At 51.0% G+C, this 15,327-nt stretch overlaps 1 protein-coding gene across 1 annotated transcript in view; it reads right to left on the bottom strand.

Moving 5' to 3' along the window:
• The window catches only part of SORCS3 (sortilin related VPS10 domain containing receptor 3), a 469,336-nt gene that overhangs the window by 113,606 nt on the left and 340,403 nt on the right, over positions 1-15,327 (bottom strand). Inside the window, exon 7 of the mRNA XM_065407380.1 lies at positions 691-809. Within this exon, the coding sequence (XP_065263452.1) occupies positions 691-809 (119 nt within the window). The remainder of the gene's footprint in view (positions 1-690; positions 810-15,327) is intronic.

Here is a 15,327-nt window from a genome sequence, read left to right as displayed (position 1 = left end):
GGACATGCTGGGGAGCGGTTGGGCTGTTCCATCCAGCCCCTCGCCGTCTTGGGCAGTCTCCTCCTTCAGGTTCTCCCCTCCCCATCCACAGGGTGGGCATCCACCCCCCACCTCTCCCAACCTTCTTTCCCTTTGAGTCAGCCTTATACCTTCCTCTCTTCCCAAATCCCCCTGCCTTCCTCTCTAGTCACTTTGCCTTCCAAGCTGATCTCCTGTCTGACCCATTAGCTTTCTGCCTCCGTGTTTGACTGTCAAGCCTGGTCAACTCTTCTATTTGCCTCAATGGCTGCTCACTCAACATTGTCTTCACCGGACACTGCTTCTCTGCCCTCTCTATCAAGGCCACGGTTTGCTAACAGGTGCTCCGTGGCATCTTCCAGACAACCATAACAACAGTCTGCACCTTCCATTTGGGGAATTACAATCTGCCCTGTAAGGTGGGTAAGAATCATCGTATCAGATAAGGAAGCTAAAGCACTGAGAGGTCAGTCAACTTACCCAAGGCCATGCAGTAAATCTGTGGCAGTCAGGTATTGTTCCCACGCCTTCTGACTTCCAGTCCCATGCCTTACCTCTAAACCATCCTTCCTCCCTCCAGGAAGAAGAAAACATGCTGTATAGCGCAGGATCTACCTAGCCCCAGCCTGCCACACCACGCACCCACTCCCCTCAGATATTGTGTCAATGTACCTGAATAAAGACATATTCATCCTGGACAACAAGTGAGTTGGTGTCGATGGAGCGCAAAAACGGTCCGCTTCTGGTAGTCTCCGAGCACTCCTGGATCCGACAGGTTATATAGTGGGCGTCTGTAATAGGAGCATAGGCACACATGAGAAATTCCTGCCCAGGAGCTCATGGTCCAAAAACTTAATAAGCAGCTCAAAAGAAGGGCACAGAATGGAAATGTCAGCCTGGGCTACAGTATCCTGGATGTTAAAGTTAAATGTGTTTGCCATCCTCATGCTTCAGGGCATCAGATGATCACCTGATTAGGTCAGGAAAAAATTCCACCCCCCTATGTAAACCACTGCACCCACTTCTATCCAGGGTCTAAACTCTGTGTACTCCTTATAAACACATCAAAAATTCATTAGGCCCCCAAGGCATAGAAAAAGATTTCCCACCCACCCAGACTGCTCTCCTTCTATCCACTACATACGCCTATTCAAACTCACTCATAACCTCTCCCCAAATCATCCGAGCCCTGGGGAGATAGATGAGCCTTGCAGCGTACCCCCAATGTCAGCACATCTGGCCTGTGATGGCCGAGGAAGGAAATCAGTTCCAGGGTCTAGCCTCTCATACGAAATGCGCTGCCACCTTCTGTTCAACCCAGGAAGTCATTAGCTCAAGCCTCTTGGCTGACCCCAGCTTTTGTGGTATCCCACAGAGAGAGAGAAAGCCAGCAGCCAATCGATATCAGGTTTGGTCATGACAAATCTTACAACTTCCTCCAGAAGTTAATCGACAGCTAGCGCAGATCACAGAGCTCATGCAAGCCATGCTCTTGGCACGAAGCACCTTGGTATTCTACTCCAGCTGAAGTGTCCAAGGAGTTTTAAGACACAGCCCCTTGTGCACTGATGGCAGGGTTCTAATGCCAAGAGGACAAAGACATGGGAAACAATAGGACAAAACAAAAGGCTGCAATACCTTTTTGGCAAGGACACCTGATACAAAGCGCTACCTGGACATCCGGGAGTGGCTGGGGGGTCTAAGAAGACCCTCATGCTGCTGAATTCAAGGAGATCAATTAATTAAGTCCTTTGGGTGACTGTGTCCAAAGAACAAATGTATTTATGATTTGGGAAGTGCTGATGATTCATTTAGTGGTATACAGTCCATGCATATAGAGACAGTTCTTCCCCAGAGAGCTTACAGTCTAGAACAGCAGTCTCCAAAGTGGGGTGCACGCACCGCAGGGGGTGCGCAAGATGATCCATTGGGGGGCGTGGCAGGAGGAGTGCCGCCAGACGGGAAAAAAAAGGGGGGCAGCTAGAGGAGGGAGGGAGGGAGCGAGCGGGGAAGCTGCCCCCCACAGCAGGCAAGGCCACCCGGAACGCAGGGGCTTTAGTGTACTGGGAGATTTTGGCAAACCAGTAAAGTGCCTGAAACCCCTATGGCTTAGTGTTAAAGGCGGCCTAGTCAGCAAGCTGTAAATTGGCCATTCAGCAATCTCAGCTTGACCAAGGCAGGCGGGGAGGGGATTTTGGGTACCACAGAAAGGGCAGCTTGACCCCGCGTCCTTCCTGATAAGAATTGTGTTGAAGTTGCTGATACATGCATTTTAAAAGAGTAGGATATGCCCCAGGAATGTCTATTGGGGTCTCAAGGCTGCAAGCTCTGGAAAAACCCACACCTGGTTAATCAATAATCAGAAGGAGCCTCTTGCTTGCCCATTGGAACTGCTTGCTGACAAGTTTTCTTTAAGGGACATGTCATTCTAGTACTAATGTATAAATAAGGGGGGAAAGCTTGAGATAGTGGGACTCCTCTGGGGCACGCTTCGGGACTGGTCTCTCCCTCTGGATGCATCTTGTGTTCCCCACTGGCAGACGGTTGCTGCTGTGCCACTCGAGAGCCACACTCAGCTTTGGTAATTATCAAGGGTTGGGGGTGTTTTACTAATCTTGTTGCGGACGTGTGTAAGTGCTTGAGTCTAAGTAAAGTTTAGCTTTAAGTGAAAGCACTCTTGTGTTGTCCTGTTTGTGCCAGCCATCTATTGGTTGGACGGCCGTGTCTCTCCTGATTTATTTCCTGACACCTCCTCGCACAGAGTAAAAGTTACCAAGAGCTTTGGGTTGAAAGAACCCCGGGTAACAAGGGGCTGCAGGGCCCTGGGCTAAGGGGGCGCCGGGGCCCTGGCCTGCAGCTCTAAAGCCCCTTTCGGAATGCGGCCCTGAGTCCTCCGGCCCGTGGAGGAGCAGGGGCAGCCACGCAGCCAGCGGCCGGAGAGAAGCGGCGCTTTCCCCTTCAAAGTGCTGCTTCTCTCCGGCCGCTGGCTGTGTGGCTGCCCTAAAGCCCCTGCGTTCCGGGTGGCCCTGCCTGCCCGGGGGGGAGGGGGGAGGCAGCTCCCAGAATCGCAGGGTACTGCTATAGGTTGTTGTGCTTCTAGCTATTAGTTATGTGCTATTGTGTTATTATGTATAGTCTAAAAGAGAAATTGCGGCTGGGACAGAATGAGATTCTTCATCTGCGGAAGCATGTGGTTGAGAGGAAGGATGGTCTCATGTTGAAGTCACTAGACTGGGAGATGGGGGTTTTTCTTCAAGATTCTGACACAAGGGTACAGAGAAGGGCAACACATGTGATTAGGGGTATGGAACAACTTCCATACGAGGAGAGATTAAAAAGACTGGGACTGTTAGAAGAGAGATAGTTAAGGGAGGTCTACAAAATCATGAACAGCGTGGAGAAAGTGAAAGTGAGATTAGGGAAAGTGATTAGGGAAGTGTTATTTACCCCTTCACATAACCACAAGAACGAGGGGTCACCCAATGAAATTAATAGGCAGCAGGTTTAAAACAAACATAAGGAAGTCCTTCTCCACACAACACACAGTCAACCTGTGGTAACTCTTGCAATGGGATATTGTGAAGGCCAAAAGTAACACTTCAAAAAAGAACTAGATAAGTTCATGGAGGATAGATCCATCAATGGCTATTAGCAAAGATGGTCATGGATGCAACCCCGTGTCCCTAAACATCCACCTGCCAGAAGCTGGGACTGGACTACAGGGGATGGAGCAATCAGAATTGCCCTGTTCTGTTCATTCCCTCTGAAGCATCTGGCACTGGCCACTGTCAGAAGACAGGATACTGAGCTAGATGGACCATTCGTCTGACCCAGTATGGCTATTCTTATCTTTGTGTCACTTTGGGTAATTCACTTAACCTCTTTTTGCTTCCGTTTCTCAACATGTAAAAAAGTGGCCAAGCAGGGGGAGAGATGAGGCTGAATTCTTTAGTATGCTTTGAGATCCTTGGCTAGAAAGTGTCCTAGAAAGGCACAGTGTTATTTAGGTCATGTGTGTCTAAATGGGCATGTATCGGATAGGACAGAATGTGATTATACACAGCGTCCTTGTACTCGGAGCAGCACAGAGGGTTTTACAAAGCAAAAATTGCAACAACCATGTAAGTAAACTTGACAGTCACGTAGGGGTGCTGCCACACCCCCTGGCTTTACGTAGTAACAACAAACACCAAATACATGGTTTCCATCATCAGCACCCCCACGATAAAAAATAAATTTCAGCACCCCTGCCAGGGACCAAACCGGGAACACTGGCCTTTACACTGCTTTACAAAAATCCCAGTTGAGGGACCAAATGAAAACAGCACTGGGAGGACACCTGCCATGATGGCACATTTCTTCTAGACAGAGGAAGTTTTCTATGTCCTTGAGTGTCAAGTACTTGTAGACTTCTCTACAAAAAGCAAGGACACTTAAAATGGGAGAAAATAGAAAGTTTCCAAGAAGTGAGGTGAACAAGATGCCATGGTTTTGGTTCACACCACGTGAAGCCACTTCACAGCCCTTGAGATTCATTTGGAAAGTCAAGCTGCCTAGAACCCAAAATGGCAAAGGGGAAGCTCATATAAAACCATCACATCGGGTTAAGCTCCAAGTATTGCACATAGGATCTTTTGGCCCTGAAAGCCTGCTGCCAGCCTCGGAGTCTGGGCCTCTCCAGAGTCAGCCAAAGGTTTTGCTCTGTGTTTCGATGGAAGATTCTTGGGACCCCATTCATGTTTCTATTAAACGTAGCTAATTGTGTTTCCATACTTAAGCCCAAGGCTGGCCAGGTTTTGCAAAGTTGCAGGTTCTCTAGCACAGCTCCACTAGGGTGACCAGACAGCAAGTGTGAAAAATCAGGAGGGGGGGGGGAGGGGTAATAGGGGCCTATATAAGAAAAAGCCCCCCAAAATCGGGACATCTGGTCACCCTAGCTCTACTGAAAGCCTCTGGCAGGAAGGAGAGGAGTCCCTGGGAAAGGGAAGGGAGAATATAATGAGGTGTTGCCTACAAAAGATGAGAAATGGGCCCTGAAGTTAGCAGAGACTCCTCTAGTAGAGGTTCGTTCTGGCAAGCATCACTGGAGACTTCAGAGTAAGAGGCTCTAGCATGGGTTTGGGGCAGAGGTACTGAGAATTTCAAGGTGGCCGAGACTACAATGCTGGTTCTGAGCAGTTGTACCGGGAACTTAAGTGCAATGGAAAATGCACTGTTAGTTCTGGGCAGTGCCACTGATAAATAAAGGGTAACAGAAACTACCCCACTCACTCCAGTCCCAGCACTAAGAACTTCACAGTAATAAAGCATACAGCAGTACATTTCCACTCCAGCAATGTGTGCTTCCTCCTGTCTAGATCTGGAAAACTAGCTCTAGCAACATTACAAGCTCCCTTCTTTCAAGGTCCTCCAGATCTTCTTGTATGATGTACCTATCTCATAGAGCTGGAAAGGACCCTGAAAGGTCATCAAGTCCAGCCCCCTGCCTTCACTAGCAGGACCAAGTACTGATGTTGTTCCAGATCCCTAACTGGCCCCCTCAAGGATTGAACTCACAACCCTGGGTTTAGCAGGCCACTGATCAAACCACTGAGCTATCTCTAGTGTCTCTTTTGGTAATGTGCTTGTTTCTGGGTTTACCACAGAAGCCTCTACTCTACTCCCCATGGCTACGTCACCTCCTCTTAGTCTCTTGCTAGACCCCTTAAATCCAGGGCCGGATCTCAGGGCTTACTCTCCCGCTGGACTTCCTTCTTCTCCTTGATGACCTACGTTATCCCTGGTAGTGAGTACAGCCCCCTTTCGGCTTTCCGTCTCTTGGCTTTATAGCCCTTCCCCAGCTGGGCTTCATTCTTAATGAACCCTGGCCCTCCCACTCACAGGTGATGCCTGGTAATCTAAGTGGCCTCTCAGGCCCTCACGAACTCTAGCAGGACTGGAGTAGGGTGCACACCCCAGCACACACCCTCCAGCTCAAGACTGTCCCCCATGTGGGCATAGATGCCTTCCGCCCTGGAGTTGCTGGAGCTGGGCCTTCTCCAGGCTACCCAGCCTGAGCAACAGTCGGCCCTATTCTTCCATACCGACCCGGTTCTTCTCCCTCAGGAACTCTTGATCCTCTGCAGCTGCTCACAAGCCCAGTTCTGCAGCTACTTAGCGTCTCCTGAATTCTTTTTGCTTGCTCCAGCACATCCCACAGCATCCTTTCCATCAGGGTCTGTGCTTGTCCCTGTTTCTGTCTGGTTCTTCTCCCTCCTAATCTTTTAACCCTGTGCAACCCCCTACCAAGTGCGTGGATTCAATGTCTGCAGCGTCCACGGTCACCACCACCACTTCTACTTTGCCTGCCTCCTGCATAATCCAGATACAGGACACACACTCTTTTTCTACATCACTGGGGCCCACGCCTTCCCCTTTGCTACCCTACAATTTCCTGAGAGGGCAGTGTCTTTTTATACGGCCAGCTTCTCAACACCCACAACAAACCCTCACCCTTGCCTTGTCAGTAGGCTATGCTTCTGCATCCTTCTGTCTAGCCCCACCTCTCCCGGGATAACCTTCTCCTCACAGTTCATACAAGGGTATGCTCTTCTTATGTGCCCTTGTTGACCACAGGCAAAACATACCCTAGGTTGTGCCTCTGGTCTCCTGGCCCCTGTATACCTTTTCCTCCCCTGCTTCCTCTGACCCCTGGTGGTTTCCTTTCTCAGGATCTCTATGAGCTACCTCTGTTGCCTCACCAAGATCGCCAGCTGCCTTCTCAGCTCAGCTTGCTCCTCCGTCTGCCTTGATTGGGTCTCCAAACATTGCTGGAGGACTGCCTCCACAGCCTGAAGCTCCCCAGGGAACTCAGGTAACCACATCTGCCCCTCCACATGCCAGCTTGGGAGTATAGACCTGAAGGGTTCCACACACTGTGGTTCCATTTTGTTACCTGAACGACCCCATCTTCCCCTTGTGTCTTGGGGGGGGATAGTCTGCCCGCATTCCCCCACCAATTGTAACAAGGTCCCTGCTCTCTGCATGTGTCTCTTTTCTGGTAACATGCCTGTTTCTGGGTTTACCACAGAAGCCTACTCTACTCCCCATGGCTACTTCTCCCCGGCCTAGGCTCTTGCTAGACTCCTTACTCCAGGGCACAATCTCGGGGCTTACTCTCCCCCTGGACTTCCTCTTTGTCCCTGACAACCGCCCTCACCCCAGGGAACGACTGTAGCCTCCTTCTCCTGAAGCGCCCTTCTTGCTTTCAGCCTCCTGGCTTTATAGTGTTGGCCCAGGCCTTCCCAGCCGGGCTTCACTCTTAATGAACCTGGCCCTCCCTCTTGTAGTTGATGCCAGGTAACCTAATTGGCCTCTCAGGCCCTCGTTAACCCTATCAGGGCTGGTGTGCAGTGCACACCCCAACACAGGTGGATAAAAACAACCTTCTAAGATACATATAGTGTTATGTCACCCACAGATGGCAACATCCCAGCATGCATGGCACGACTCTCTGCAGATCTTTTCTGTACCGAGCACGGGAAGAGCAATGGGAATGCGTCTAGGGTGGTATTTTTAGAAGCCCTTTGCCACAGTACATTCACCCACACAGTCGGTTGGATATTCTTATCCCCCCACACACGGGGTTATTTGCTGATGGTAAGTCACAAAACAGAAGGAAGAGAGGGAGGAAAGCTCTAGTGTTGACATGACAACCAGCTTTCTGCCTACTGGGAAATGTGTCAGTTCGAGTGTGTTACACTAGTAATCAAATTTATACAAAGAAGGGCATCTGCTTAACATTCACAGAAAGGCAGGGTTCCCCCCCCCCCCGCCTATGTTCCGTTTTGTTTCTTATTTAGTTTTATTTAACGCAATGAAGTAGATGAAATAAAACAAATCTTCAAACCTGACAGACTCTGGATACAATAATGAGCTTGTCTCCCTTCCTGGGGCAGACAGTCTATCCCATGGTCTGACAGGAAATGAAAAGATAATTTACTAAATATTGAGGATTAAACATGACTGGCTATACTAAGAAATAGCCCCATTCAAGCAGGAGGTTAAATGATGGAATCCACTGCAATAAGGCAGGAAACAGGTATTTCACAATGCAAAAGGATCAGATTAAAGACACACCTGAATTAAAAGCTCAGATCTGAACATGCGCAGACTTTGGGGAAGTCCAGAATCCAAGAACTCCAAGGCCAGAAAGGACCATTATAATGGTGTAGGCTAACCTCCTGCCTACCACAAGCCAAAGAGTCCGGGAGCAGGACTCCAACCTGGGTATAACACCTAGCAGGGCAGAGCATGAACCACTAAGCTGTTGGGCAAAAGGAGGAGTCGGGAGCTATCTGAGGATGGTTTTGACCCTCTGATCTCTGGGTTTGGGGCCTGGGCACATGCCTGCTTTGCTCACCCCTCTATTTCTGGGGATATTTGCAGACTGGGCTCACCTCTGTATCAGAAAGCGCATGAAATGTAAATACAGTGGGACAGGGTTGGTGGAAGGTCAAATTGTAAACCTGGGGGTGAAAGGGTTCAAAAGGTTTCCAGCAGCTTGGGGACTCGGCGAGTCCCATCTCTAGTCTGAAAGAATACCTCTCCAAACTGACTCCATGCTGCCAGAAGGCCTGTCCATGCAACTGGTTCTCAACCCTCCCTCAAGGCAAGCTTGGGAGGCTTTCTGGGGGCAAGCAGGGAGAAAGGCAGCCTGGAGGGGGCCAGCCCTCCTGCCAGGGAGAAGGAAGGATCGTAAGTCAATGGAAGGTTGAATGGCTTGGGGAAGGTTTGCCACACTTTGCTCTGACACTGTGCTAAATCCTGCTGCCTGCTTGCAGCTGGTGCTTTCGTTGCAACCAGAGAGAGGAGGAGAACTGGCACAGATCACAGAGGTGGGTCCTGATCTGCAAAATCTGGCTCTGGACTTTGTCTAAGGGCATGTCAATACTGCAATCTCGGGGTATGACTGCAACTCGAGTAGATAGACCTGAGCTGGCTTGAATCCTGCTAGCTCAGGTCCCAGAACAGTACAGCCATGGCAACCGGGACGGTACAAGCTCACCTGGAACCCTGGGTAATCACTCGTGGCACTAGTTCCCACTGAAACCCACGCGGCTGCAGCTTCAGTGCTCCGGCACCCGAGCTAGCTCGAGCTGCAATCAGACCCCACACCGGCAGTGCAGACATCCCCTTAGTCTCTGCCGCTGTGGTTTGGATCGAGGCTTATCTCTAGCCGTTCATTTTAAACTAGGTTAATAAACAGGCTTGTGCGAGGGCTGCGACAAGAGCCAGAAAGGACAGTTGAGACACCGAACCTTTTCTTGTCCTGTGCTCTTGCAGCTCATGCAGAGTTGGCCATACAGTCTGGCCAGATGGATGAACACCCACTCGGGTACCAACAGGGCAAGATCATCAGCTGGGGTAAATCAGCATTGTTCTCAATGGAGAAATGCTGATTTACACCCGCTGAGGATCTGGCCCACTGATTACACAGCTTGCAAATCCGATAGAAGGGCTGAGGCCCTGAGAAAGGCTGGAGGTAGGAAATACACAAATCTCAGGAGATTTCCAGTCCAGTTTTGCAAAGCCAAGAGGCTAGGAGATATTTGGACACACATACGGGTGCTTGTGCCCAAACTATATCACAGAACCTTTAAAGATTCGGCCATCATTAGTTGTGATGTGCTTGTGTTAACAGGAGGTTAGCCCCTGGGGTCCGGTTTGGTTACGTTGTTGCTCTAGGGGACACATCTCATTACAAATGGAACACAAGAACTACAGCTGCAAATAACGTTGCAAAAAAATGTTTCACGCAGCCCCAACTGGAAGACTGAGCCAATCAAGGATTTGGGCTGTCTTAAAATGTATGTGGACTTTAGTGCTACTGTCTCAGCTCATTTGTGTGTGAAGCAACGTGGACACCTAGTGGCTTGGAGGGATTGCGACAGCCTTGCATTTTCTATTTTCATGATCTTGTGAAAAAATTCTCCTACCAACTTTCCCTACTTAGGATTCCAGAGGACCCATCCACCTTATGGGTACAGGATAGCAGGACTCCTTGTAAATGCCTGCTAATCATATGTAGCATCTTACAATGGAGGATCTCAAAGCACTTCACAGACATTAATTAACATGGCTTCAAAACACACTTGGGAAATGGGTATGTTTTCACCCCATTTGACAGAAGTGAAGCGATTTCCCCTGAGCCAGTGGCAGAGCTAGGGAAGGAGTCCTGCCTCACCGCTCCTTGCGCTGGCAGCCTAGAAGATGCTTAGAGGCTTGCAAGGGAAATAAACAGGAAGAGAGACACTGCAGATCTTTCTCCAGTAGGTGGGTCCCTCTCTGACGGGAGGGATGAGCAATCGAACCTGTCAATGCACAGAAAACTGAAAAGGTCAGACCCACATGGCAGGTGAACATCAGTCACGAGAGATACTTGACATCAAGGCTCCTAATGACTTCCACTGCAAATCGAAAGGAAAAGGGAAGAGAAGAGTCAGTCTTGCCCTTGCGAGAATAGGAAGTGAGAAAGAAAGCAGAGTCCTTCTCAAAAGGCCCCAGAGCTCCCCTCGGGTAGCTTTAGTTAGACACCCTGACGGCTCTGTTCAGAGACTTGTGAACCCAGTTTATCCCCAGTCCTGACACATTTTGGAAAAGCCCCATCAGCACCTTACTGTCTGCATCTATCTCAGGCCCCCACCCGCGCCAATCACTGTCTGCACCTTACTGGAAGGCAGCAGACTTGCTGCACTAAAGAAGATATTACCAGTCCAAAGCCAGCCCACCAGAAAGGGGAGCCCACAGGGGCAGCACTGAATAGTCTGTGTGGGGTCTACAAAGTGCCACCATGCACTGTACTCCTGCAGCTGGTTAGAAACCCTTATGCTATTGGGACAGCTGACTGGTCCCTGCTTTTTTGAATGTAGGCAATGCACCCACAATACATTTCCCCAGCAGGGCCCCATTGGCTCAGCAGGGCCATTGCCAGAATAATGGGCCAGACCCTGCAAAGCAAGGGCTGGACCCTCTCTCTCTCTCTCTATGCCTCTATTCAGGGGATAACTAGCATCCCAATGAAGATCTGAGTCCCTGCTCCCTCTGAGACTGAGTACTTCCTGAGGGAAGAGAGGGGCCTGGGGAGGTCAAGGATATGGCTCTCCCTAGGAGAGAGAAGACTTGGCTGGACACAGAGGGAAGTATACTGCATCCTCTTCAAGGCTGGTGCAGCAGACCTGCCCTTGTGTGCTGCCCGGTTGCCCCACTCGTGTTAATACACCCAGAATGATATTAGCCTTTTTTGCAACCGTATCATTGTAACAGGGGTCTCACTCTCTGCTAGTGCCCCACCTCGTGTCTAGGTCTGAAACCGTAGCTCTCGCTGCATCGGGTGCCCCTTGCTGCCTATTGCTTGCTCTGTGATATTCTTTCTTCTGGCCCCTTGGCCTCCAGCCAGGTCACCATTTAGCCCCACTGGACAAGCTGTCCGTATGCCATCTCAGGCAATCTTCAGTTCCAACTCCAGGTCCTGTGCCACCTTGCCAGTAGCTGCTAAGGGAACCCAGCCCCACCAGCTACTCCAGGTTCAACCCCAGGGACCCTATGGCCAGCAGCCTAGGTCTGCTCAGTCTCAGACCCTCTTGCTGTTTCTCTGAGCTTCTTCCTACCACACCCCTCTATCTCCTTGCCGATTTCTGGGTTTTACCACTGGAGCATCCTCTGCTCCCTGTGGCTACTTCACCCCTCTCCGCCTTTTGTAAGACTCCCTAGCTCAGGGCAGGACCCCAGGGCCCACTCTCCCCTTAGCTTTCCTCTTTGTCCCCGGCCAACGCTCTTTTTCTCTAGGGACTGACTGCAGACCCGCTCCCTGCAGCCTCTTCCTGCTCTCACTTCCTGTCTTATACTCCTACCCCAATTCTTCCCCCAGCTGGGCTTCATATGCCATTAGTATTTACCAATCCCTGGCTTCCCTCCAGGTGCCGCATATAAGGTTAATTGGCCCCTTCTGGCCCACATAAACCCGGTCAGGGCTTGTGTGGAGTGGACACCCCAGCACAATCGCATTGTTGACTCATATTCAGTTTGTGATCACCCATGCACTGCTACAGACTAGGGACCGAGTGGCTAGGCAGCAGTTCTGCAGAAAAGGACCTAGGGGTTACAGTGGACAAGAAGCTGGATATGAGTCAACAGTGTGCCCTTGTTGCCAAGAAGGCAAACGGCATTTTGGGCCGTATAAGTAGGAGCATTGCCAGCAGATCGAGGGACGTGATCATTCCCCTCTATTCAACATTAGTGAGGCCTCATCTGGAGTACTGTGTCCAGTTTTGGGCCCCACACTACAAGAAGGATGTGGAAAAATTGGAGACAGTCCACCGGAGGGCAACAAAGATGATTAGGGGGCTGGAGCACATCACTTATGAGGAGAGGCTGAGGGAACTGGGATTGTTTAGTCTGCAGAAGAGAAGAATGAGGGGGGATTTGATAGCTGCTTTCAAGTACCTGAAAGGGGGTTCCAAAGAGGATGGATCTAGACTGTTCTCAGTGGTGGCAGATGACAGAACAAGGAGTAATGGTCTCAAGTTGCAGTGGGGGAGGTTTAGGTTGGATATTAGGAAACTACTCTCTGAGCAGGGTCTTTCAACCACATCTGCACCCACCTCACAGTAATTTCATCTAGACCACATTTTCTTAGTTTGCTTATAAGAACGTCATGTGGGACTATGTGAAAAGCCTGAGTGAAATCAAGATATATCAAGTCCACTTCTTCCCCCTACCCACTAGACCAGTAGCTCGTGCCGAAGAAGAAAATTAGGATGCTTTGGCACGATTAGTTCTTGACAATTCCATGTTGGCTCTTATCTATAATCCTATTATCCTCGAGGTGCTTACAAATTGATTGTTTAATAATTTGTTCCAGTATCTTTCCTGGTACAAAGTTAGATGGGCTGGTCTATAATTCCCTGGGTCCTCTTTGTTCCCCCATTTTTAAGGATAGGTACCATGTTTGCCCTTCCCCAGTTCTCTGCGACCTCACCCGTCCTCCATGCTAATTGCTAATGGTTCTGAGATTGTTTCAGCTTGTTCCACACCTACCCTAGCATGAATTTCATCAGGCCCTGATTTCATCAAGGAGTCTGTCTAGCAGAACTGGGGTGCTCTACACAGAAGTACAGCAAGGAGATCTCACCAAAACTCATCCCCCCACCCTGCTTAAGTTTCTTGGGGCAGGCGCCTGGCACAAAGAGATCCTGATCCAGGACTTGGACGCCTGGGTACTATGGTAATACACATAACATCTCCTGTGGGTTTGTCTCTCAGAAGAGGATCCCTGACCCACTCTGCATCTACAAGAAGCTATACAATGTCCTCCCCAGAGAAAGCGTTCTTGCACGGTGCTCTAGAGGTGGAAAGGCTTGGAGTCAACCAGGCCCATCATTCACAGAACCTCATGAACATTTACAGAGACTGGACAATTCCTGTCTCACAGGTCTGACACTTTACATCAGAGGTGGGCAAACTACGGCCCACGGTCCACATCCAGCCCACGGGACTGTCCTGCCCGGCCCCCGAGCTCCTGGCCCGGGAGGCTAGCCCCCGGCCCCTCCCCTGCTTTCCGTGTCCCCTCCCGCCCCCCCCCCCCCCGCAGCCTCTGGGTGACGGGGCTGTGAGATCCTGGGGCAGCGCAGCTGCAGAGCCCGGCCTGACCCGGTGCTCTGTGCTGCGCGGCAGCGGCGTGGCCCGGCTCCAGCTAGGCGGCGTGGCTGTAGCGCCGCCAGCCACCGGTGCTCCAGGCAGCGCGGTAAGGGAGCAGGGAGCAGGGGGGGTTGGCTAGAGGGCAGGGGAGTTCGGGGTGGTGGTCAGGGGGCGGGGGTGCGGATGGTGGTCAGGGGAGAAACAGGGGGTTGAATGGGGGCAGGAGTCCCGGGGGGCAGTCAGGAAGGAGGGGGGGTTGGATGGGGCGGCAGGGGGCAGTCAGGGGCAGGGGATCCGGGGGGGCCATCAGGAATAAGAGGAGGGGTTGGATGGGGCGGCGGGGATCTGGGGGCAGTCAGGGGACAGGGAGCGGGGGTGTGTGGATGGGGCAGGGGTCCCAGAGGGGCTGTCAAGAAACAGGGGGGCTTGGGTGAGGCAGGAGTCCTGAGGGGAGGGGGGGGGCAGATAGGAGGTGGGGGCCGGGCCACGACCCCCACCCCTAACTGGCCCTCCATACAATTTATGAAACCCGATGCGGCCCTCGGGCCAAAAAGTTTGCCTGCCCCTGCTTTACATAGACAAGAGAGACAAAAGGTGGGAGGGGAAAGAGCAGGAAGATGTCTTGACCCAGGTCACACAGCAGATCAGTGGCAGAAACACAGACAGACCCTATATCTCTCATCTCCATCATAACACCGTCCTCAGCAGACGTCCCGTGTCTCATTTCCATGGGCAGAATGCAGGAGATCTTAGCCACGTTCCTAGAACCACTCCCGTCCACATTACACATTTAACCAGGCTGTAGCTGGGTCAGGACACAACTCTATTTTCACTCACTCGGTTGTAGCTCTAGCATCGGATCGGCACCTGGTGCAAATCAGTGTAGCTCCACTGTCTTCGCAGAAGGGAACACTGGGATCACCTAACCTGCCTTCTGCATCCGGCTGGATAGGGAATGCCACCCAGACATTCCAGGATAAGTGGAGCTAAGCCAGCTCACACCAGCAGAGGCTCTGCCATGTACTCCCTGGAGTGCCGTTACTGGGAAGTCAATGGCTATTCAACGCACAAGCGAACATTAAAAATCGCACTTATAACAACACATCTGCCTTTGTAACGGGCTCTGCTGGGGGACAACGCGGCTTTGGATAGCCTTACGCACCATCCCCCACTGGGACCCACGGGAAGAACTCCCATCATAACCCATTATCTCCTGATAACGCCTGCAATCCTTGGGGACTGCTGTTTGCATTTTGCTGGCTCTGCTGTTCAAGCCTGTCTCGCTGGAGAGTATTCGGTACCATCGACGGCCAAGCTCAAAATGCTGAATTTCTACAGTACAAATAAAGCAAGCAAGCAAGACCTGGAGGAAGAGCTCAGTCTACAACACAATGCAACAGAGACACGAGGACACCTACTTCCTCAACACGCGGTGTTCAAATAGCTGGGTGAGCAAGCTTAAAGTGAGTTTGAATCCAGGCTCCATCAGCAGTTTGATCCCCGCCCCAAACACACACTTCTATCTGTGTGTGCAATAGAAAATGCACAAAAGAGAACCTGGCTGCTTCACCAGCCTGCTGCCCCATTTTACTGTATTGTTGATGTGGAGCTTTTATTGCCTGGTGATTTATT

Source organism: Emys orbicularis, chromosome 7 (genome assembly GCF_028017835.1).
Source record: "Emys orbicularis isolate rEmyOrb1 chromosome 7, rEmyOrb1.hap1, whole genome shotgun sequence".
NCBI lineage: Eukaryota > Metazoa > Chordata > Testudines > Emydidae > Emys > Emys orbicularis.
Note: the sequence above shows the minus strand (reverse complement) of the source record. Positions and strands in the feature narration are given on the sequence as shown.